This window comes from Acromyrmex echinatior, chromosome 3 (assembly GCF_024713525.1).
Source record: "Acromyrmex echinatior isolate Ae372 chromosome 3, ASM2471352v2, whole genome shotgun sequence".
Classification (NCBI taxonomy): Eukaryota; Metazoa; Arthropoda; class Insecta; order Hymenoptera; family Formicidae; genus Acromyrmex; species Acromyrmex echinatior.
In genome coordinates this window covers 18,284,023-18,308,487 of record NC_141854.1, presented here as the reverse complement: position 1 = coordinate 18,308,487, position 24,465 = coordinate 18,284,023, and the positions used below count along the sequence as shown (strand labels likewise).

Below are 24,465 nucleotides of genomic sequence, written 5' to 3'. Positions count from 1 at the left end.
GGCAGGGTTGCACCTCACGAATCTTAGGATCTTCACTTGAATCGCCTGATTGCAATTCGACTCGAAATTAGTATTTCTGGCGGTATCTGTATCACAGTCTTTTTAATTTTTCTAAAACCGCAGGTACGGAAATTATGATTGTCTTCTTTTTTTATTGATATCAAACTATTCTAAATTTTTTAATGGCTATATACGCTAAATGTCATTGATTGGTTTCTTTAATGATGACGGTGCGGTGTAGTAAATATTGTTGTATAGCGCTTCCTTAAAGCAATGTACTTCTCGGAAGGCGAATCTTTCCTTGCTTCTAGTCTATCGTATAGGTATTGTCTTGGAATAAAATCTTATTCTTTCAGAAATCAAAACATCTCTTCCACTGACAATTCAACCACGTAAAAAAAGCCGGTCTATGGTAATTGTCTGTGGTTGTATTAATTTTATTGTATGGATTTACAAATATCGGTGAATAGTAGATAGACGTTTTTTGGCTATAAACTTGATTGATAAAATAACGTAATCACAAGTACTGTAATATTAGAAATAATGATGAATTACAAAATGTTTATTGAAAATTTTGCTAAACAGTATTACAGTAAGTATGAGGAAACGAATCTACGTCATGCTCTTTTACATTATTCTTCGAGTTTCATATGCTGTATAGTTTAAATATTTTTATGCGAACCGAAGAAGCAAACGACGAACAAATGCCGGCGACGATTCTGCCAGTGTTTTCTTCTAGCGCTTCTTTTAATCTTAATTTTAATTTTAAAAGAAAGAAATAGTCGCGCGCGCAGTTTTTGTCTTTGGTTTATCAATCTCTTTTTAACGAACCTTGTCACAGCGGTACATAGCTGTAAAAAATTTCCTCTTAGAATACTTCAAGTAACCGTCGTGCTGATTTTTTCAATTGTCAGCCATAGTTTCCTCCAACGATTCAACACCCACGATGTCCATGGTAAAATCTTTGTAAGATATCCTCTGTATCATAACGTAATAATACATTACTCTCGGGAAGCCTAACTACTAGTTTATCTTATTTATGGCCTATTTAATGTTTTTAAACATATGAGGAAGATAGTTACCTCCGGAAGGAAATGGAAATTGAAGGATATGGATTTTGGAGGCAGACTTAGTTGAGTCTCAACCATTTCCTCTTTGGGAAACACGAGTGTCTTGAGATTTGTATATGCTTCTTGCAAAGTCAACGGTTCACCTACGGCAAATAACAATATAAAAAATAATAAGAAATTATTTTGAAAGTAGTGCAAGTTCAATTTCAGTTATTTTACATACACACATATACATTGTTTATCCAGATTTTTATAATGTCTCTGTTTTGTTTATTTGAAATAATTTGTTGCATTTATTAATGTGCATTTAATTTAAAATACAATAAATAATTTTAATAGAAGCAGGGCTAATAAAGTAAATAAGGAGATAATAGTATCTACTTTATTAGCTTTTTTTAGATTAAAGTTTGATATTATATAGTTTTGGCAAAATCAATAAACCAATCAATCAACTTTCCAAAGTTAATGGTAAATCTATTAGGCTCATTCTTAAATATAAATCTGTGAAAAATAATTTAACTTTCTTTGTGTTACATTTGCAAATTTGAATTATTCTGATTAATATTTATTTTCTAAAGGATATGAATCTAAATTCATTTTTTAATGCGAATTACATTTTGGTTTCTTTCTGAAATTAATTAGTACCTTTTAATAAATATAAATTAAATATAAATATAAATTAAATATGTAATAGCTTTATCTACTTTACAGATTTTAATATCAGTTCCAGAGTTAGTGGTAAATAATAATAGTAAATAAAAGGTCATAATAATAGTAAATTCACATTAATTAATAATTAATTCACCAATAGATTCATCTTCTTTCAGTAAAGTTTTCAATACCGTTCCTCCTAATAAAATATCCACAAGCTGCTTTCGCGTTAAAGTAGGATTTTTTATACTGTCGGAATTTTCTTTGATGAGCATACGAAAAGCTTCCTTTATGTGACGCATGCAAATTTCAAACACCGGTCGGTGATTCACATACAGTCGTACGAATTCTTCAAAAGTGATCTCTTGGACAAGTTTATCGGTTTTAACGTAACGTTTGTAGCATATTTCTGTCATAATATTCTCTATCTTCAAAACAGATATTTTGTCTTAGCAAATCTTAACGAAAAGATATTCGTAATATCTTAAAGCAAATGAATTTTTTATTATAATTTTCGTGCAATTAATGAAAAACAATTGTTTTACTTGTTGCTTATTTTGACATAAACAATTTTATATTTGAAAATTTTTAATTTGTGGCAGAAGAAAGATGTTTAGTATGTTTAAAAAAAAATGTAAATATTACTTCAATCATAAAAGTAATTTAAATATTTTAAAAAGTAAAAAAGATGTTTTCGGAGTTTGTTAAAGAGGTCGACATTTAAAATTAAAATTTTGACTTATGAAACATTGCGTATATATATTGTATATATATATATATATATATATTGCTTTGTGATACTTCTTTGTCGGTCAGAAAATATCCAATAGCTCGCATAAGATTTGAAATTTGATCGACAACCACAGTATCGGAGATGATTCTAGCAGCGGTCGTATTCTCGCCTTGATGTAATATCTGCGCATAATAGAACAGAGCCTTCATCTCATTTACTAACCATCCTTTTTTCCCACCTTTGATGAGGCAATAAAACGGCGATAATCCTTCTCCGCCTAATCGTGCCATTATGTCAACAGATCTGGAAAAATTGTTTTTTTTTTAATAATAAAATTCATTATGTTCATTAAAGTCATTAAACGATGATGTCAGAATCAAGAAATTTAGCTTTATATACAATCAAAGTAAATGAATTTTTCGTTCGCATATTCATATTTAATAGAACGAGCTTGTATTATATAATAACCAGTGATTTTTTTTAGTATAAGAAAAAATGTGTGTGATTTTTTAATTTTTACGTAAAATTTAACACGATTGAGACAACTAACTTCAGTTTGATTTTCCACATTAACACACATGGATCGTTATAACCTGCGGTAAAAAGTATTTTTTTATTGTAGCTGACAGAGATACCTATTATCTGTAAATAAAAATGGATCATAATAGTCTTTCGTGTATGCCAGTTGTTAACATAAATATATAGAGTATCTAACTTTTTGAGGATGGCCAGTTATGCCGACAATCTTGTATGGATTACCATCAAAAGGCATTAACTGAAGACCAATTTCTCTATCGGTCGCAAATACCACATAGCCATTGTCAATAACTTTATCAGTTAAGATCTAACGACATTGATTTTTAATATAATAATTGATTAATTACGAAGGGGAGGGGGACATTTCTCTAATAAATAAATCAAGAAAAAGAGAAAGTTTGAATTAAATATAAATTCTAGAAATAAGTTCTTTGTTCTTTAACAATATACTTTATACCGTGTTTATAAAATATTTGACGGATATTTCTGGGGAAAAAAAAAAGAACAATTATCTACTTATATTAATATGATTAAAATTTAATCATATCTATTAGAATATATTTTCAATGTTTCTATTATAATTTATGTTTTCTATTTATAGTTATATAAGCATTTAAATAAACTGTTATATCTTATATATTTCTCGTATTACTTGAATATATTTTACTGGCTTTGCGAACGTGGGTCCTAAATAAGTACCGCAAATTACCTTGGTAGCATCACTGAAGATCTTATATTTGTACTGCAATTGTGAATTAAAATATTACGTTTTGCTGACGTGATCTAGAAGAATCGCAGGACTATTACTTCAGAATTTGAGATCATAAAAAATTTTTCAATGCTGGACACAGGATACCACGCGAGGCAAAGAGGAATGGCATTTTGTTCGATCTGATCGATACGCAAGATTTTAAGTCCTGGTACTGGATATGGTCCGCTGCAATGTAATTATAAAACGTAAAACATTATCCTCTCTAAAAGGAAAATTATTACCTACTTCAAATATTTATAGTTATTTAACTACAGAATCTAAATCGCTACGTTAATCGCGATTCAAGGTTGTAATATTGTAGTACTCTTTTTTTTAATAATATAATCATAAAACAATAATTTTTATAAATTTTAGAAATACAATACATCTCTGATTCAAATCCAGAAAATCATAAAAATCAAATGTTATTAAAATTGTGTTTCGTATTTCTCTTATCATGACTCAGAAATAAATATTTGTTTTATTACCTTACATAATATCGCATTCATATTATTCTACACGTTTATAATTCTATTATATTAATCTCATTCACAACATCATTTTTAACATGATATTTACGCTTATAAATATTTCAATCAAATCGCTTAAACTATTTTCCACAAATAACACAATGAAACATTTACGATACAACCTGTGCGCGAGATCGTATTCGACGAGCTCTCGATCCTCTCCCAAAGAGAAAAACCGCGGTACATCGGAATCGGATGCGGCCGGGCCGAAAAGTATATCTTTGATAGGTAAATAATGCGAATGATATTTTCCGATCAAGTTCCACATATTGTATTCTGAAGCGACGGCCGTATTATTTCTCTTAAATACTACTACAGTCAACGCGTTATCCTACAAATAAAATTTTTATTTACCTTTAGAGTCGGTTAATTAATTTAATTAATAATATTATTGCCACAATGTGCAATATTATTCGCGAATTATTATGGAATGCGGGATTTCTTACTGCATAAGCCATGTATTCGGCACACCGTGTGAAAGTAATTTTATTAATGGCTGCCGAAGAATGCTTATATGGTATTTCATCTATAGGATCTAAGGTGATATGATGTAGAATCCAGATCGCCCCGTTCTCCAAACCACACACTAACATATCGCCTAAAAAAAATAAATATTCTTTTCGTGAATTTCCTTTTCTTCCTTTATAATAATAAAAAGACATTGAAGATCCATTAATATACATCATTTATGTATATACATCTTGGCGAGAATTTCAGAGCCGTAACGGCCTTCAGGGTCTCGTGGCTTTGCGGACAGGTGACATAAATAATATTTTCTTTAATCTTCTGTTTTTCGAGAATCGGTCGATAGTTTGGAAGAGGTGGCGTGTTCTTCGATGTTATCAGAACGCATTTTTCATGATTATATAAACGTATGGTTCCCTGAGCGTCGCCCACAACCATGTAATTGCTGTCATTGAAACATTACTATTATTATTAAGTTATTATACTATATTTATTTCAACAGAATCTTGCTAAGCTAATTTGAAATTTGTCCACCTTTCTGGGTGACTATCTATACTAGTCACGATTGCAACCGGGTGACGAGACACAAAGTAACATTTCTGCTTTGGAATTTTCATTATTGCTATTATTCCTGCAGGAGAGCCTAAAGCGAATGCAGATAAAAAAAGAATATGATGATATAGCGAGTAATATGTTTTATACATATATTGTGATGTTTTAACGTTATATAATTCATATAATACGGTAATTTTACAAAAGTTTAGTTCTTACACACAAGAAAATTTCGGACATCAAATGGAGAACAATATAGAGTAGCAGACGTTAATATAGAACTCAATATTTTATTAGCCGGCTTGACGTCTTTACTAATCTTGTGATTTTGTGAAATATGTTTTCCATTTACAGTGAATTTTGGTATCTCCACTTTGCTGGTAAGTCTCCCTTAAAATTCATTTATAGTTTTTCAAACTATATAAACAATAATAATGATCTATATAGATTTCCGAATTTTTTAAAACTTCTAAATAAACTTCGATATATAAATATTTTTTTATCAGGCTTTCAAAATAAAGCTTACTTTTTACATCGACGGCAAATATCGGAGCTAACAAATTAGATTGAAGATCGAAACTTAGCCATCGAATGGAATCAAGATCACAAGTTTCACACCAATATAAAAGTCTCAATTGGTAATCATAGAAAGTAACACGACCATTTGAATTTCCCGTAACAAGCATACTTCAAAATTAAATTACATTAAGAATACTACCACTAGATTTACTAAAGTAATTTTAGGCTTTAAATTCATATACCCTTCGTTATCAATAATAACAGTAATACTGCTTTTCTGTAAGTTAAGAGTCTTTCTATGTTTTTTCTTTTTATAAATATTATCATCATGCTTGTCTTCGTAGGAAATATTGTCCCATACTAAAATATAGCCTAAATAATAACAATATAAGAAAAATATTATTTAATAGGTAATTAAGTCATTAATAAACTATTAATATATATAAATATAGACGATACCATTTGTACTTGCTGTAAATACTTGTTGTATTTTTGAAACGTAGCATGATGCATTAAAGACACCAGTATGTTGAACTTTTGTCATAACTTTGGGACAATCGTAAATCAAAGCGTGACCATTCTTATTTATGAAATTAAGAAGAAACACGTTATATTATTTTATTTTATACTTTATGGTTTTCATTCTTATTATAATTTCTAATGATATTTATTATATCAATGATTCTCTCAAACTATCTATTTTAATGTACTATTATGAGTTTTATATGTGTTATTTAAGTATGTGTATATCAAGAGTCATAAAAGCAGCATCATATAGCTATCATCTATGAGCTAGGTGCTGCTTTCTATTATTTTGTTCATGTATGTATATCATATAAAATACATTTCTTGTCTTTTATACGTATAAATAAAGTTATTATTATTATTATTACTATTATTATTATTATTATTGTTGTTATTATACACAAGAAATGTGTATTTTTGTAATTGAAGTCGTATGTCATACCTTCAGAATTAAATCAAATGTTAGATGAAATAGTTTTAAGTAAAGTATTTTTCTTTCAACATTTCTCTTTTAATTTTAATAAAAAAAGATGTTTATGTTATCCTTTTTGCACAATCAATACAAAATCTAACTATATTTGTAACATCTAATTTTTAAAGAACAAAACTTGAAATTTTATGTAAAAATAAAAATAGTAATTTTGCATGAAATCTTTTTTATCTTTGTTATTTTTATTATCTCGAAACTCTATTTTACTTATTTATATTATTATTTCGTTATTTCATTCCAATTAAGATATAACATGATTATATACAAATATATATAATATTTTTCACTAACCCAAGTTAGGAATAAAACGTGATAATCGGTCGTCAATGCAAATTGTTCCGGACATTCGTCGTTGAAAGTTATTCCCTTGACACGTTCAGTAATGTTGATTAACGAAGTCGATGCTAAAAATATTTTAAATTAGCTAATTCTGGATTATTCAACAATTATAAATATTCTTAAAAATTTTAGTTATAAAGATCGTATTTTTTGTGTAAATAAATAGTAATTATATAATAATAATATAAAAGGATATAATCCTTGACAATAATTAATATAAAAATACATATTGATGTTTCATATCGTATTTCATATTAAATTTTTTAAGACGAGGAAATAATTAATGAACAGAAGACAACAAACCATCTGGTTTGTCTCTTCTATAAGTCCATAACCAGAAATGCACATTCTGATATCTTCCACCGCCAACGGTGACTATTTGTTTAGCATCAGGACTAATAGCAGCAATTGTGATATCTTCACTATTATGTGGATTAAATAAAGTGCAAACGGAAATCCTAAGAATATTAATAATTCTGTTAACTTAATACATGAATCTCAAAGTAATACTCGACATAACTTTACAATTTCGGAAAAAATAATATAGTTACCCCTTTTCTGTATCCCAAATTATTACTACACTGTTCTTTCCGGAATCCGCTGTTAGTAACCACTTGCCGTCACGCGAGGTTGACAACATTTTAATAGGATTTTGCTAAAAAGGATTATAAGATTCTTCAATATTATTTGTAATTAAGTGTTGTTTCGCGACAAACTCAAAAGTATACCAACGTGACCTAGGAGTGGTAACATTTTCTTTGAAATATAGTTGTAAATTATTGCTATGTGCGAACAGGCGTACGCCAATAACGTACGATTTTCAGTAGTTAGATTTATGACCGGTACTTCCGGATTTAATCCGAAGGACCACTGTAATGTCTGAAGAAAAGCAACAATTTTTGTTAAATAAAAAAATGCTAGATTCGTCAATGATACACTATTTTTTTATATGTTTTTTTTACTCACGAATGGACAGAGATCGTCCTCTGTGAATCCTTGTTCGAGACATTTTTTCTTTACAGTTATTTCAATGTTTTCCGTATCTTTGATAATTTCGGCTTGAGATCGACCGGCAATCGACGGAAAAATGGAAGAATATCTCGCCATTTTATAACAAATATCAAATATCAAGTTTAAGTTTAAATAGCTAATTTCAGGTAAAATCATCGCATGCTATGTATATATACACACTAGCGTTTTGTAAAACAATTTAGTTAACAAAATGAAATTTCTAAAATTTTGTATATTGGAAATATAAATATAATTTTTTTTACGAATGTTAAACCGATATTGACGACTAAATGTCATGTCAAAGCATTAGCAAGCAAAGTTGAACCAATCATATGTCAAAAATATTAGTCTCTTACATTTTCTTCATTAATTTGAAATTCTATTAACATTGCATTGTTTCTTATTAATTACCGACATTATATGTGAATTTAAAAACTTTCTTGAAACAAAGAATAATTCATAGCAAATGCCATAAAACAATTTTTTAACTAAATTAAACGTTAAATAATGGTTAATAAGATGTCTAATATTTTTGATCAGGTTGTATATCAAAATTTTTATATATGTATATATATTCTGTTTTTCTATATTTTTTATTTATTTAATACAATTTTATTCAAAACCTATTCGAAAAAACGACAATATCTAAATATATGTATACATATACATATACAATATGTACAATATACAATATACAATATAAAGACTACGATTATTTTAAAATCGTAATTAATGAGTCAAAAATGTTATGAAAAAATTTTGATTTTTCAAAAAATTTTACTAAAAAATTTATCATTCTCATCAATAATTTCATAATGTCTCCTTTTTAAAAAAAAGTTTATTTACATCAACATTTTGCATATATTGTTTTTAATTTTAATGTATTCGCTATAGTTACGTCTATTACTTTTATTTCTTTTTAATTTTTATATTTTATTACTAATGATAAAGTATGCTTTAAAGATCTAATAAACCCCACTCATCATATAGTGGGAGTCTTTTTATCATTAACTGTTTAAAACTCTCGTTTTTTGAATATATAAAAGTACCAGTGCTTATTATCTCATTCAAATCTGTTTTAGTCTGACAGCGCAGCATATATGGTAAAACCGTGAAGGATATTAGCATTTCCAAGCTAGCCCTTCGCTTTAGGATAGCTTTCAGTTCCTTCATGGTGGGCGGCTCCGTTTTGCAATTTAATTGCTTCATAGTCGTTGTCAACATATCAAGGTATTCACTTAATAGAACATCTTTCTTGTATTCAATGACATCGAAGGAAGTACTTGAATTGAGAAAACAGAGAAGATCGAATGCGGGCGATGTATAAACGCACATTTGAAAGTCTACCTGTAATCAACGAATGTTTTCGATCGATCAATCTTTTGAGTCAATTAGATTGGAAATGAAATTCACCGCAAAAGAAGTGGAACGTCATTCAATGTCATTCAATAATATAAGTTAGATTTTTTGCAAGTGCAAATTGGATATCACAAATTTTTATGTTTAATCTTAATTGCATCATAAAACTGCGATTACAATAAATCAATGAGTACCTACTCGTGTTCAAAGGAAATACATAATTTTTTAATAAGGTGATAGTACTTACTAAAATATAATCGATCGGTTTTCCATTGTTGTTATATTTGAACAATATATTATTCATTTGAAAATCACCGTGATTAATAACATTAAATTCATCCTCGAACAGCTTGCTTGCATTTATACCTATTTGATATATGTGATCGGAAAGTTTAGCAATTTTTTCCGAATATCTAGCAATAAAAGTCACATAAAGTTGCATAAAATTATGTATAAACTATACAAATATCTGCTCTAAACAGTATAATTTATACTTATATTTGCAATTTTCTAGTTAGCATATTTCTTCATGTTAAACGCTTATCTTAAATCATAAAACATTATTATGAATATTAAAGAATAGAGCAATGAATACTGTCATTTATGGAAATCTTACTTTTTTACTTCTGGCCAATTTGCAATCTCGTCTGCTAAAGCTTTAGTACTCTTAATGAAAATATTTTTCATTTCTGGTGGATGCTGTTTATGGAATATTCCTTTCAAATACATCTCTTTCTGTTTTGGTTCCTAAATATTAAAAACATTTTTATTAGAAGATATGCAATTCGGGCAATATGCGATATTATCACTATTGAACGCGACGGAATTTTATTTTTCATAAACAAAATCTATATAGGATGTAATAAAAGGCGCAGCATTTTAAGTTTTAATATATAGTATTAAAATAGAATTTTTGTGTTTAATATTACAATTAAAAATTAAAAATTTTTTATAGGAGTTTTATAGGAATATATATAAGCTGTATTAAGTATACGTTATTCTAAAATCTAAAGCTTTACAAATTTTACTGAAAATTATTTCTTGGCAGTACTTTTTTTAACATATAAAATTTTTAATACGTTGTGCCACTTCAAGTTAATCTCTATTATATGTAACTTTTGAATATTTCTGATTACAATATATCATATTTTTAACAGATATTTCGAACAATACACAAAAAAGAATCTCATATCAGTGAGATGTTCATGCAATCAAAGTATTTTATATATAATTCTTATGTTTAGTATTGAGATCTTAAACAAAAATTTGAATTTTGGATATGGTCTTTGTATGGTCTTTGTGCTATTGACCTGAATTCTTAATAATTGTAACGAGACGTTACAACTGTTATAATTCATATGTGGAGATTTACCTTCTCGCATAGGGCTACGGAAGCTGCATGAAACCTGGCTAGTCCACGAAGTGCCAATACGGAATGGGCTAGATCAAAACCAGACGAACGATCGGCCAATCGAAAACCTAGAGGCGCAAGATCTTCGATTACTAAAAGCGTTGGATTTTCATTTTGTACGTAGAGAATTTTCCCACTCAAGCGATGATTTGGTCCTAACAACTTATTCATTTTATCCAAGGTGTCTGACATCATCAATGCTTCATTATGAAAGTAACCTGATTGTGTGACCTATAAATTTATTTAAAATCAATTAATGGAATCTTTTGTTTATGGGGAACATATATAATGGAATTCCTTTAATTTAACAATATTCAATTTTTTTTAATATGAAGACCTATATGAAAAATGTTTGTATAATAAAAAGTTGTATAATAAAAAGTTTCAGCTTTTCGAATGGCAAATAAATAATAACTTTATTCTACATATAAATTTATTTTCAAACAACTGAAAAATGTTTTCTTCAAATATGATCTGTATAAATCTATATGAAATAAAATCTGTCACAATTGAATTTCTCTTTTTTTTCTCTCTTTCCATATTAAAAATATTATATAAATTAAATACTCTTACAAGTTTCTTTCGATCATCTTCGAGTGTAGGTGAGATTTTAATGATGATTGATTTCTTCTTTGTATTCTTAAAGCCACCTTGATTACAAGAAAAGTCGGCAATTATCCTGATTATGTCACTAGTGTAGTTGTCACCCTTGCTTGTGGCTGGTTCCGAACATATATTAGTTACTTGGATCGAATTATCACTTTCCGAATTTCGCAGGATCTTCTCTACAAAGCATAAATTCAGCCATATCGATGTTTCTTGAGCCATTTCTGAAATTGGAATTGGATTTGAAATTTCTTCGATAAATTGTTGTTTCTCTCGTCGCGTAACAAAACGCGAAAACGACTCTTTACGATAGCTTATTGGTCGGCAAAAATCACGTTCTCATTCTCTCTTTCCAGCTGCAATTCCCTCCATTCATTCAAGTCTTATCATTAACTAAGATAAGATAATAACACTTCAGATTATAAGATTATTTTTATTTTGTAATTTGATGTGGGAACGTATTGGGAACGTATAATGCTGAGAATGTATACGTATAATGCTTTGCTCAATATAAGTAAGCGTGAAAACTAACGAAAGAAAACTAACGGCAAAGAACCTCAATAAAGAGGGGAACTTCTGTGAAAAAGGAGAAGAGGTATTATATAACAAACATGTAATAATGTTTAAGATAAGAAGGTATGTGCTTTTGATAATAATTCAGTTCTTTTTATAAGCCGTTTCTTTTTTCTTGTTTATTGTAAATTAACTCAGACAGTGCAGTAATAATTTTTACTCTAAAAGTAAGACTACGAAATTAGACTACACATTAAAAATTAAGATCGAAGATAAAAAATGAAAATTTAGCCAATAAGAGCAAAAAATTTTAGCTTCTCTTGTTTTGATTGGTCAAATTTCAATCTCTCAATCTTCAATCTCAATTTTCAATCTCAATACGCGTAGTCTGATACGGTAGTATTGGAAAGTTAAATTATTACTAGCCAGAAAAGCTGTGCAGCACTTGTCATAACTCAAATCAAATTCAATGAATTTAATATATAAAATTTTCTATCTGGAATTAACGTAATCAATATTAACCGATTATAATAATTATACGTAACGTTTGTAATAATCGTAATGATAATTGTAACATAATGCTTGCGAATAAAAACTCAAAATATGAATTTAATTGGTCAGTAAAAATGTTTAAGAATGTTTCCTCTTTTGAATATTTAAGCAATAATTTGCAATTTCAGACTCAGCAAAAAATTGAAAAAAATCATAAAAATTAGGTAGGCTATTATCTTATTATATTAACTATTACATAATATTTTTAAATTTATATTTTGTTCTTTTATTTATATTTGCATTTCCATTTTTATATTTTATCATTAAAGGTAAAATATACATTAGAGATCTAATAAACCCCATTTGTCATACAATGACAATCTTTTTATTATTAACTTTCTATAATTCTCGCTTTTGATACCTAGATTTATATCAGTGCTTAATAACTCATCCAAATCTTTCGCCTCAGTCTTAGAGCACAACACAAACAATAAAACGACAAGGAATTTCATAGCTTTTCGCTTTATAATAACCTTCAGTTCTATAGTGGACGGCTGTGTCTTGCAATTCAATTGTTTCATAGTTGCTGATAAGATGTCAAGGTATTCGTTCAATAAAATATTTTTCTTATTTTCCATGACATCCAAGGAAGGACTTGTATTGAGAAAATATATCAAATCAAGTGCCGGCGTTGAGTAAACGCACAGTTGAAAGTCTATCTGTAATCAAACGAATTCTTTCGATCGGAATATTCAGAAGGTCATATTCAGAAAGTTTCATAACAAGATTGATTGTTGGGAATATGAATTATAATATCGATCTGTAATTACATTAAATTAAACGCGAGCGATGGTATTATTTTTGAAAATTGCTCATCTGTTAAAAATTTTTAGACATCACTGTTGCTCTTCTCTTTTTTCTTTCGATCTTGGTACCAAGCGGTTGTGTCAATTGCGAGGCTTTGCAGCGGCGATATTTGATAATTTTCTCGTTTCAAATAAGTTTAGAATAAGCAATCTGTCACTGTACGAAGTACTAAAATTGATCTCTGCTTATTTGACTCGATATTAAGATTAATGTTACACTGTGATATTTTTTGGAACTTTTGTTCCTCTCTTGCTTTCTTTTCAATTGTAAGTTCTGTTTTAATTAAATGTGATTGGATTTAAATGAATCGTGTATTCATTTTATTTAGAAACTTTCAACAGACAGTTTGCGTGGACATGGATAAAAAAAAGACGAGTATGTATAGTTGAATGCGATTAAACAGCTGAGGTTATTGCATTATTCATAGCATATTGCATAGTTGCATTTTCAAGTATTTTTCTGTTATCGCCGCTTGTTTGCTTAAAGCCACTATTGCGCAGATAATTAAACAATGCGTTAGTACTATAATAATGTTTCTCTTTTAAACTATTATTTATTCATTTTGTTTATTTGTACTTAAATTTTTATTATTACACACAACTTATAAAAATTGTCATAAAAATTTAGAAATGTAGATTATTGAAATAAAGTGACTGAGGTATTACGTGTAAATTGTATTCATAACAAAATTTAAATCTTTTTAAATAAAAAAAATGTATTTTTAACATAAATCCATTGTTTCAATAATGTATATGTTCTATCACATGTAAGTATAAATTAAAAATTTCAAAAATTATTTTATGTAATTTTAAATTCTTAGCCGTAATAAAATCACGTTTATAATAAATTTATGAGTACTTACGTTTAGAGGAAGTACATGATTTTTTATGACGTGATGATACTTACAAACATAATGATCAATAAGTTTGCCATCATTGTCATATCTGAACAACATATTGTTCACCTGAAAATCATCAGTGAGTAATAACATTAAATTTTTTCCGAATATCTAGCAATACAAACGAAATAAATATAAAATTGTATGAAATAAAATTATGTGTAAAAGTCACATAGATATATGTAATGTGTATTTGCAATTTTCTGTTTAACATTCAATTTTTTTTATGAAACACATCTTGTATCATATAAAACGTTATCACGAACATTAAAAAATAGAGCAGTAGTACTGTCGTTCATACAAATCTTACTTTTTTACTTCTGGCCAGAGTGCAATCTCGTTTGCTAAATCTTTAGTACTCTTAATGAAAATATCTTTTATTCTTGACGATTGCTGCTTGTTAAATATTCCTAGCGAATACATCTCTTTTTGCTTTGGTTCCTAATAATTAAAATATTTTTATTAAAAAACATTTTGATGTATTTATCGTTTGAATATAAAGATAAATATAAATTTTATAAGTTTCTAGCACGGATGGGAAATTTATAGATCTAGACATACAAAAAAAATCTACACAATAAATGTAATATCATACAATTTTCTGACAAATTTAGAACAGATCTTTTTTTTTAGAGGAAGTTACGAGATAGCCTAGACAACAGAAATATCGAAAAGGCATTTAAAAAAAGAATAATCCTTGTATTCATGCCATTGATTTGAATTCATAATAATTGCAATAGGACGTTACGACTAATTGTGAGTACCGTGTGATGATTCATTTATCTTCTCACATAAAGCTACAGAAATAACATGAAACCTTGCTAGTCCACGACTTGCCAATATGGAATGATCTAAGTCAAGACTAGACAAACGATCGACCATTCGAAAACCGAAAGACACGAGATCTTCGATCGCCAGAAGCATTGGATCTTCATTTTGCATGTAGAAAGGCTTCTCGCTCAAGCGATACTCCGGCTTTAACAATTTATTCATTTTATTCAAAGTATTTGACACCATCAATATCTCAGTGTGAGAGACCTGATTCTATAGCCTGTAAGTTTAACAAATGGAGACTTTATCTAACAAACATACAATTATGTTTTATATAAAAGTATATTTGTGTAGTAAAAAATTTCAAATTTCAAATTTGTTTTTAAACAAATAAAGAACATTTTCTTTAAAAAAAATATATATATATTTTTTTTGTGTTAACCAAAAATAACTATCGCGAAACAATTATAAGTCCTATTCTTTATGTTTCGATTCTAAATGATTGAACAATATGAAATATCTGTATATAATTGTCACCTCGATCCATTTAGTCGATATTACAGGTTTTCATTTCCAATGTATAAGCTGCTTACGCCCTCTGAAGTTAATATGATCATGCAGGAAATTCGATCGATTAATTATCGATATTTTTATTCCGTTTCCTACATTACCATCTTAACAGGGACGTGTATTAGGGTCGGTCCCACAATGTAAGATTTATTTTGGAAAATTTTGTAAACACAAAAAAAACAAAAAAAAAAGGACAAGGAAAAAGGGAAGAAAACAGACAGGCTATGTATTAATTGTGCTGTTATTAAAAAAAAATTTATTATTTTGTAAAATATCTATCAAATATTTTGTTCCAGATTAATTTTACTTCATTATTATTGTATATTTTTTGTTTCATTTTATGAATCGTTTGATATTACTTAAGATGTACTTACTGTAAGATTGTATGCATTGGGGGATAGGGATTATCGCTGAAATCGAGAAAAGCAAATGCAACAATTCACTTGCGACAATTCAAATCGTATTCAATATTAAAATGAATTTAATATTAAAAATTTTCTGTTAATAATCAATTTAATCAATGACAATCACTTATATAATTGTAATGAAGTGCTTACACATAAGAGATTAGAACATGATTTTGGAATGTTTTCTATTTTAAAATTGACCAATAGCTTGCGATTCGAACTCGGCAAAAAAAATTAGAAAAAATCACATGCTTAGATAGGGTATATAGATTATTTTATTATCGTACAATCATATCCATTATATACAATATATATTATTTATTACTTTTCTTTCAATTTTTCTTATATCTATTATATATATATTAGGTTGAGAAAAAAATCCCTTTACAAATTGGTAAAAAATCTTTTAGTAACTCATTTATTCTATTTTTAAAAAATTGGCAACTACATCACTTGACAGAGCAACGTATTTTTAATACCGATACGATGATTTTTAACGGAGTTACAAGTAATAAAGTCAGAATGTTCCTTTTTAATTAATTCATGAATAACTCAGGAATAAAAAATTATAGGAATGTGTTAAAAAAACCATTTTGTAAGAAATGGTTCAAGCTTTCTGAATAGATAGTTGAAAATTTGCCTAAATTGTTTTTGGACACGCTACAAAGTGAAATGAAAATTTTTCATTTTTTTAAACCCATAATTTTCTATATATAAATATTACAAAATTCATATAAATTAAAAAAATACAGTAATCATTCGAAAGTAGAGATTCAAACTTATATTTCTTCTTGAAATGCTATCTCAGCGTATAGGCGCCTCTCTCTCATATAATCTTTGCGCGCACACTGATTGTACACAACGTATACAGGGATTTACAGTTTAAATGCCGATTTCGAATGGCAATTTTTGGTGATTTCCTAGGAGATTTCCTGGGCAAGTATATCACTCGATGGTTTGCTATTGCTTTCCGAGAGAAGCTACGAGTATACATATTTTTTGGTTCTGCTTGGGATTAATCCTTATACTCCATTAGTATTATACTCCTTTTTTTAAATTTAAATTTTGATCATTTTTAAAGAAAACATTAATGAGGAAAAATCTTTTTATCAAATTGTACAGGGACTTTTTCCCTAACGCAATATATTAATACAACTCAAAATACTTCATTTTGTATCTTAAATAATTTCTATAGTATTTTTGTAATAATATTATAAAATAATATTATGTACATCTCTTTTAATAACATTACTTATTTTATTAATATATATATATTAAATTAGATATATCTGTTATATACACAACAAAATAAATATATTTATACGAATGTCTATGTATATCATTATCTTTGTAATACAATAATATAATATATAAAAATCATCATTATTTTAAAACTTAAATAAATAAAAACAAAATATCATTATGAAAATGATTTTTGATTTCTCATATCAAAAGGTATGTCATTATTAATAATTCTATAGGACCTTTTAAAAAAAAGTCATGTATCAACATTCTTTGTCTATTGTTATAATTTTTTTGTATTTGCTATAAATATTAATATCTAATATTTTCATTTCTAATATTTTCATCTAGATTTATTTCTTTTCTATTTTTGTTTTTTATTACTGAAGATAAAGTATATATTAGAGATCCAATAAACCCCAATTGTCATACAATGGCAGTCTTTTTATCATTAACTTTTTATAAATCTCGCTCTTGATACCTGGATTTATACCAGTGCTCCATAATTCATCCAAATCTTTTGCCTCATTCTTAGAGCACAGCATAAATGGTAAAACGACGAAAAATATTATCATTCCATAGTCAGCTTTTCGCTTCATGGTAGCTTTCAGTTCCTCCATAGTAGGCGGCGGCGTCTTACAATTCAATTCCTTCATAGTTGCCAACAAGGTGCTAAAGTATTCATTTAATAGAATATTTTTCTTGTTTTCCATAACATCCAAGAAAGGACATGTATTGAGAAAAAATAATACATCGAGTACCGGTGATGCGTAAACGCACATTTGGAAGTCTACCTATAATCAAATGAATCTGTCCTATCGATCAATCTTTCGAGTTCTCGGCAAAATATTGGATTGAAAATGAAATCTATTCATTCCGGAAGTGAGACATCATGTTTAGAAATGTTATATTTAGAAATTTCAGCAACAAGGTTTATAATTTGTACAGACGATTTGGACAGAAAATAAATCGACGAGTATAGAATGCGATTAAACATTTGAGGTCATTGCATTATTCATACATATTGTATAATATTTCCAAGTTTCTTCTATTATCACACCGCCTATTTGATCGTTAAATCCCACATTTCAGATAATTAAAAAATGCATTTGTACTATAATTTTTGTTTTAAAATGTATTTATTTAGTTCATTTATTTAGTTTATTTTGTCTATTTCTATTTAAATTTGTTATTTTTGCACACAATTATAAAAATTATACCATAAAAATGTAGATCAATGGAATAAAATAAATAAACTTCGTTATATTTAATTGTATTTATGATAAAATTTTCATTGTCTAAATTGAAAAAATATATTTTTAACGTAAATATGATAATACTTACAAAAATATGATCAATAGGTTTGCCATCATTGTTATATCTGAACAACATATTGTTCACATGAAAATCACCATGAGTAATAACATTAAATTCTTCTGTACGAAGCTTTGTTGCATCTATTCCTATTTGATATATGTGATCGGAGAGTTTAGCTATTTTTTCCGAGTATCTAGCAATACAAATAAAATAAATGCAAAATTATATGAAATTATGTAATAGCCGTATAAATTCGCTATAAGCAGCTTAGTATAATATTTGTATTTATTTGTTGTTATTGTATAATATTTGTATTTGCCATTTTCTGCTTAATGTTCAGTTTTTTTATATTAAATATTTATCTTGTTATATAAAATGTTATCATAAACATTGAAAAATAGAGCAATGAATATTATTGTTTACGCAAATCTTACTGTTTTACTTCAGGCCAGTGTGCAATCTCTTCTGCTAAACCTTTAGTACACTTAATGAAAATATCCTTCATTTTTGGTGATTGTTGCTTGTTAAATTGTCCTTTCGAATACATTTCTTTTTGCTTTGGCTCCTAAATATTAAAATATTGTAATTAAAGAACATTTATACATTCGATTTTAAATTGTTAAACAATAATGCGGACTAAAAATTTGGAATGTATATTATATACACCAAAATATACAAAAAATCTACACAATAATTTTAATATTGCAATATTATAAGAATAGTCCTTGCATCTGTGCCATGATCTGAGTTATTAATGCAACGAGATGTTACGACTGATTGTTAGTATCGCTTAGTGATTTACTTTCTCGCATAGAGCTACGGAGGCTGCATGAAATCTGGCAAGATTGCGAAGCGCCAATATGGAATGATCTAGGTCAAGACCAGACAAACGATTGGCCATTCGAAAACCGAGAGACGCGAGATCTTCGATCGCCAAAAACATTGGATCTTCATTTTGCATATAGAGAATCTTCCCGCTCAAGCGATATTTGGGCTCTAACAACTTATTCATTTTATTCAATGTATTTGACATCATCAACATTTCGATGTGAAAAAGACCTGATTCTATAACCTATAACAAGTTTATTCAAAGTTAATAAATGGAATCTTTTAATCTTACAAACATTCAATTATTTTTTATATAAAGGCCTGTATAAGATTTGTGTACTATGAATTTTCAAATTTTAAATTTGTTTTTAAACAAATAAAAATGTTTTCTTTATATACATGCATGTGTATAAAACCGCTTCCTTAAAAATGATTTATATAAAAATAACTTCATTTTAATTACTGATTATACAAGAATAATTAATCTTAATGTTAAATAGAAATGTACTCCAAAACAATAAAACATATCACAAATTTATTCCTCTTTCTCTCTCTCTCTCTCTCTCTCTCTCTCTCTCTCTCTCTCTCTCTTTCTTTCTTTTTTCTCTCTAAATTCGAAATATTGTATATATTAAAGCAACTTACAAATTTTTGTCGGACACTTCCGAGTTCAGGCAAGATTTTAAGGATAATTGATATTTTCTCTTTATTACTACAACTGCCTTGATCGCGCGAATATTCAGCAGTAATCCTGATCATGTTGCTGGTGTAGTTGTCACCCTTGCTCGTGGCTGGTTCCAAACATATATCGATCATCTGAATCGAGTTGTCATTTTCCGATTTTCGCAGAATCTTCTCCACGAAGCTTAGAGTCAGCCATGTCTCTAGCGCCATTTCTGAAAATAGAATTGGAATTGGAGAATTTTTTGACAAATCATTGTCCTTGCCATCATACTAAAACAATAATATTTACAATAATTTACTTGAACAAAATTTATTATGTTTTTTTTCTCTTTTTTCAGCCGATTCTCAACAAACACTTGTTTCGATCTTTCCATTCTTTCCTTCATCTATTCTCACTATTTTTTGGATAATTTATTTTACTCGCTTTATCATTATTTCTTTCTTTGTGTCCGTCCATATTTCAGACGTATTTTCTTTTGAGATCAACGTGTCAATTAAGAATGTAAACCGATTTTTCTTTACTTTTTTTAGTTAACGTCATACATATATGTTGAGATCTAGTCGATTGTAATATTTGTAATATATATATACTTGTATATACGAAAAAGTTTCGACAAGTCTGGCGCATATTAGAGATTTCAATTAATTTTTTATTCTTTTTAATAAATCTTGTCAATTAAGTTAATATTCAATTTGTTGTTTATTGATTTATTATTTGGACTCTTGTACATTACTGTAATAACAAAATGTGATGTTCACTTAATCGATATGTAGAAAATTATATTATACTGATAATATTTTATATCCCTCTTCTTATTCCATGATCGCAATCTTTCTTTTCTGTTTAATTTTTTGTAAATTGTGAATAAAAAGGATGAAATTAGATCTTCTAGTAGTTAGCGTCTGTAATTAGTGTGCTAATTGTTCATTAACAAAAAATTATATTTAATCGTTGTTTTAAAAATTACTATTTGACATTTAGTCGTATAATAAAAAACGACTAAGTCATATGATAAAATGCATACATTTCGGCTATTTCTTAACTTTCATGAGCGCAGTAAAAACGTAGATACAAATTATTATAGTCTTCATCTCATAACTATTAGGTGTTGGAATTAATTCGTAGCGTTTTACAAGTGATGGGAAGTACTTTCATTAATATATTTTTTAATGCTCATGTGAAATAAATAACATTCTTTCATTAAAAAACGCTACGAATTAATTCCAACACCTAATAATTAGAAAGCTGGATGGTCTCAAATAAGAGTTGAAATAAATTCTATGAAGTCCTTGAAATTAATTCCATCGTGTAAAAGATCGGGATAATTGATCGGGATAAATTAAGGACGGGATTAATCAAGTATCAGAAACGCAGACGGCATTTAACAAAAAATATATCAAAAGAAAGATATGGTCCTCCTATTAAAAAAAAAAGAGCGCAATACAATAAAGAAGAACTGAATACGATAACTGAATACGGAACTGAAATTATAATATAACAATTTTGTGTGATACAGTAATTCGTAATCTAAAATCATCATTTAAATCAATGGTCAAAGAAAAAAATGTTATCAGAAAATATAAATAATTAGTGAACATATAACAATAAGCGACAATGATACACTATTCATTCTACTAGATGGGGTGAAAAGTAACCTCCTTGACCGCCAGAATGCGCCACTACTGCAAAAAAGTTTATGGTGCCTTGTAGTCCGTTCATATTTAGGCAGACATGCCAAGTGGCAGTGCGATACTGCCCTTAGTTTTGTTTTGAGAGCTGATTGTTGTTGACGTGTTTGCGAAAACGATTTTCGTTCTCTCATAAAACATTATTTTTTGAGAGGCAAAACGGCGAAGGAAACAAAAGAAAAGTTGGATAAATATTATGTGGCTAATACTCCGTCAGATTACACCGTCAAATATTGGTTTCGAGAGTTTCGTGGTGGCCGCAACTCCACTACCGATGAAGTCCGCAGCGGCAGGCCCTCCGATGCGGTTACCGAGGAAAATGTCAAAAAAATACATGAAATGGTGTTGGCTGACCGAAAAGTGAAGGTGCGCGAGCTAGCAGATGCTACAAAGATTAGTACTGAGCGAACACGCCATATTTTGGGCGAGATTCTGCATAAGAAAAAAATTTTTTTCATTCCCAAGGAGGTTACTTTTCACCTCACCTAGTATATGAATTGAAATTAATGAATTGCCATTCTTTTACCGCTTATTATTATGTAGTTATTTCTGAAATCAGTTCTCGTAATTTTGTTTAACATCTAAAATTTTAACATAATTCCATTTAAAATCATGACCATGATACAATCTGTGATAATTTTCTAACAACGAATGAGTAACTGTATTTCTTCTGATGTAAATTCTGATGTGTTCAGTAATTCTGGTCTTCAACTGCGTCTACTAGTTTGTCCGACATACAATGACTGTGTTCAAAGCAACACTATTAACGCTATTTGTGTCCTTTTATTTCATCGTCCATTAGACACATATAAGAATAGCATGATACAAATAGCACTGATAGTGCGTTCCCCGAATACACCTATTGCATCACAGTTTTTTCCAGAATATTTTATGAACGTTTTTTTTTAAATATGCAGGCGGTCTTTTAACAGTCTTCATGCAGCCAGGATCTCCATATCTGCGAATCTCTCGAAATAACTACATTAACTGAATGTTTGTCTTCCACAAAGCTTATGCTTGATATATGTTCAAATATTTTCAGTAGGATTTGCATCAGGCGGCTAATTAAATTGATTAATGCCAAATTTAAGATTATTATCATGTAGTCAATCAATTATTGATGTCTGAATGCATTATTAACATAATTGCATTAACATAATTTTAGCTCTAATCAAATATAACATATCTATATATCTTAAAATTTTATTAACTAAATTTTTCTATAAATTATAGGTGATCATGCTTTTATTAGCTTGCTTTATTGTATCATTGTAGTAATAATCTTATATTTTTGAAGTTCAATATATATCAAAGAATTCACTCGTAATATTTACGATGAAGAATTCATCATCGTAATATTTACGATGTTTAGATGACTTTATTTAAAATTTTCTTAAATAATCTCTGAATATCAGTGTCAAGAAAACAAAGGGTTGATAATGATGAAGGATTGATCAACATAATAAAGTAGCTAACCTGTAAGTTATTCGTCTTTGTCTTCAATCGTTTATTTCTCTTAAACACTTGTTTCACTGTGCCATTTTCTAAAGCCAGTCTCAAAATGATACATACAGAACAGAAGTGCTTTATATATAACTACTGGCTTTATATATAACTACATCCATTTATTCATTCATCACAGGCTTTGTACCTGCATTAAAGTCTTAGGTAACTGCAGAAGCTTCAATATTAAACTCATGGAGATTCATCTTTCAATCAAGCAATAAATCCAATGGAAATAAAGGAGCAATGATAAAACGAGCACCAATGTGATATTTTTTTTGTTCAACAAATAATTAGCGTCATCAAAAGAATCGTACAGTAACCGTTACGATATTCGTACAAGTTATCGTTACTCACATACTTTTGTAAAGTCTTTATTTTCATTGCGATGGATAAATTATGAAAAAATTCCACAATAATGGCAGCATGGACTGACGAAAAGTTTCGCAATTGCGCTAAGATGATTCGCTATAATGCAACAGTTTTGTCAGAATAAAATTCCTAAATGATATTGGTAAAAAATTAAATAAATCCAATTTGAGGTGTAAATATTTTAATAATTTATTTTCATCACCGTTCCGATATGCAACAAACGAAGTTTTTAACTGTAATTACGATAATGGATATTGTAACATAAAATCATAAGATTCTAATCAAATATAAAGTATCAACATTTCATAGTTTTTAGGTGCATTGAATTTTATATTCATTTTACTCTCTGAATCTGGTAAAGTGAATCTCACTCGAAGAGACTGAAAATTTAGCTTGAAAAAAAAAGAGAAAATACGGTTACTTTTGTTCAAGAGTGGCAGATTTTCATTCTTTTTAGTGTGAGATTTACTTTTTTGACATGATATTCACTCCGAAAAAGTGAAATCTCAATCCCTTTTTTGGAGTGTAATACCAGAGTAGAGGGAACCTCATAAAATCATCAAATTGATGTCGAATCGACGTCGAGATTGACATCGAGATTTGTTATTTCTCACTGAATATGATACAGTTCAAAGTATATAGCGAAAGTTATTATTCAAACGAAAGAAAAATTTCGTATTAATCAAAAATAATATATCGCAGAACAATTATGAATCCTATTCTTTATCATAATTCTAAACGACTGAACCATATGAAACGTCTG

The 24,465-nt window shown here is 28.4% G+C and overlaps 4 protein-coding genes and 1 long non-coding RNA gene across 5 annotated transcripts; 1 reads left to right on the top strand and 4 right to left on the bottom strand.

The window, feature by feature from the left end:
* Nucleotides 1–868: 868 nt before the first annotated feature.
* LOC147910308 (cilia- and flagella-associated protein 251-like) lies at nt 869–3,295 on the bottom strand (the record flags this gene model as incomplete). The annotated part of the gene is made up of 6 exons (XM_087404426.1): nt 869–978; nt 1,083–1,213; nt 1,876–2,149; nt 2,523–2,757; nt 3,005–3,096; nt 3,170–3,295. Coding segments are annotated over 6 exons (933 nt in total), but the record flags the coding sequence as incomplete, so codon positions are not given.
* Nucleotides 3,201–8,714, bottom strand: LOC105151458 (cilia- and flagella-associated protein 251). The gene is given in 15 exon segments (XM_087403939.1): nt 3,201–3,733; nt 3,799–3,928; nt 4,395–4,603; nt 4,719–4,870; nt 4,971–5,182; nt 5,272–5,380; nt 5,509–5,688; nt 5,690–5,976; nt 6,051–6,180; nt 6,268–6,388; nt 7,115–7,227; nt 7,466–7,620; nt 7,714–7,817; nt 7,895–8,041; nt 8,129–8,714. Coding segments are annotated over 15 exon segments (2,307 nt in total). The 5' UTR covers nt 8,270–8,714; the 3' UTR covers nt 3,201–3,616.
* Nucleotides 8,715–8,993: 279 nt separating this feature from the next.
* On the bottom strand, nt 8,994–11,905 carry LOC105149522 (uncharacterized). The gene is made up of 5 exons (XM_011061987.2): nt 11,517–11,905; nt 10,905–11,174; nt 10,149–10,279; nt 9,780–9,945; nt 8,994–9,520 (listed from the first exon to the last, which is right to left on the bottom strand). Exons 1-5 carry the CDS (start codon nt 11,769–11,771, stop codon nt 9,131–9,133), a joined length of 1,212 nt encoding a protein of 403 aa, XP_011060289.1. The 5' UTR covers nt 11,772–11,905; the 3' UTR covers nt 8,994–9,130.
* A 190-nt stretch (nt 11,906–12,095) lies between these two features.
* Nucleotides 12,096–15,506, top strand: LOC147910307 (uncharacterized). Its single transcript, XR_015544382.1, has 3 exons — nt 12,096–12,185; nt 12,743–12,778; nt 14,953–15,506. It is a non-coding gene; the product is annotated as an uncharacterized LOC147910307 (long non-coding RNA).
* Nucleotides 15,507–16,324: 818 nt separating this feature from the next.
* Nucleotides 16,325–23,444, bottom strand: LOC105149559 (uncharacterized). Its single transcript, XM_011062065.2, has 6 exons — nt 23,304–23,444; nt 20,100–20,350; nt 19,429–19,698; nt 19,061–19,191; nt 18,654–18,819; nt 16,325–18,103 (listed from the first exon to the last, which is right to left on the bottom strand). Exons 2-6 carry the CDS (start codon nt 20,346–20,348, stop codon nt 17,711–17,713), a joined length of 1,209 nt encoding a protein of 402 aa, XP_011060367.2. The 5' UTR covers nt 20,349–20,350; nt 23,304–23,444; the 3' UTR covers nt 16,325–17,710.
* Between the last annotated feature and the right edge of the window lie 1,021 nt (nt 23,445–24,465).

Excerpts from the sequence above, each read along its gene's own strand:
- LOC105149522 (XM_011061987.2), bottom strand. The coding sequence starts at position 11,771 with ATGGCTCAAGAAACATCGATATGGCTGAATTTATGCTTTGTAGAGAAG. Across the intron at positions 10,280-10,904 it reads CCGTAGCCCTATGCGAGAAG|GAACCAAAACAGAAAGAGAT; the intron begins GTAAATCTCCAC and ends TTTAATATTTAG. Across the intron at positions 9,521-9,779 it reads AACCGATCGATTATATTTTA|GTAGACTTTCAAATGTGCGT; the intron begins GTAAGTACTATC and ends CGTTGATTACAG.
- LOC105149559 (XM_011062065.2), bottom strand. The coding sequence starts at position 20,348 with ATGGCGCTAGAGACATGGCTGACTCTAAGCTTCGTGGAGAAGATTCTG. Across the intron at positions 19,699-20,099 it reads GAAGTGTCCGACAAAAATTT|GTTATAGAATCAGGTCTTTT; the intron begins GTAAGTTGCTTT and ends AACTTGTTATAG. Across the intron at positions 19,192-19,428 it reads CCGTAGCTCTATGCGAGAAA|GAGCCAAAGCAAAAAGAAAT; the intron begins GTAAATCACTAA and ends TTTAATATTTAG.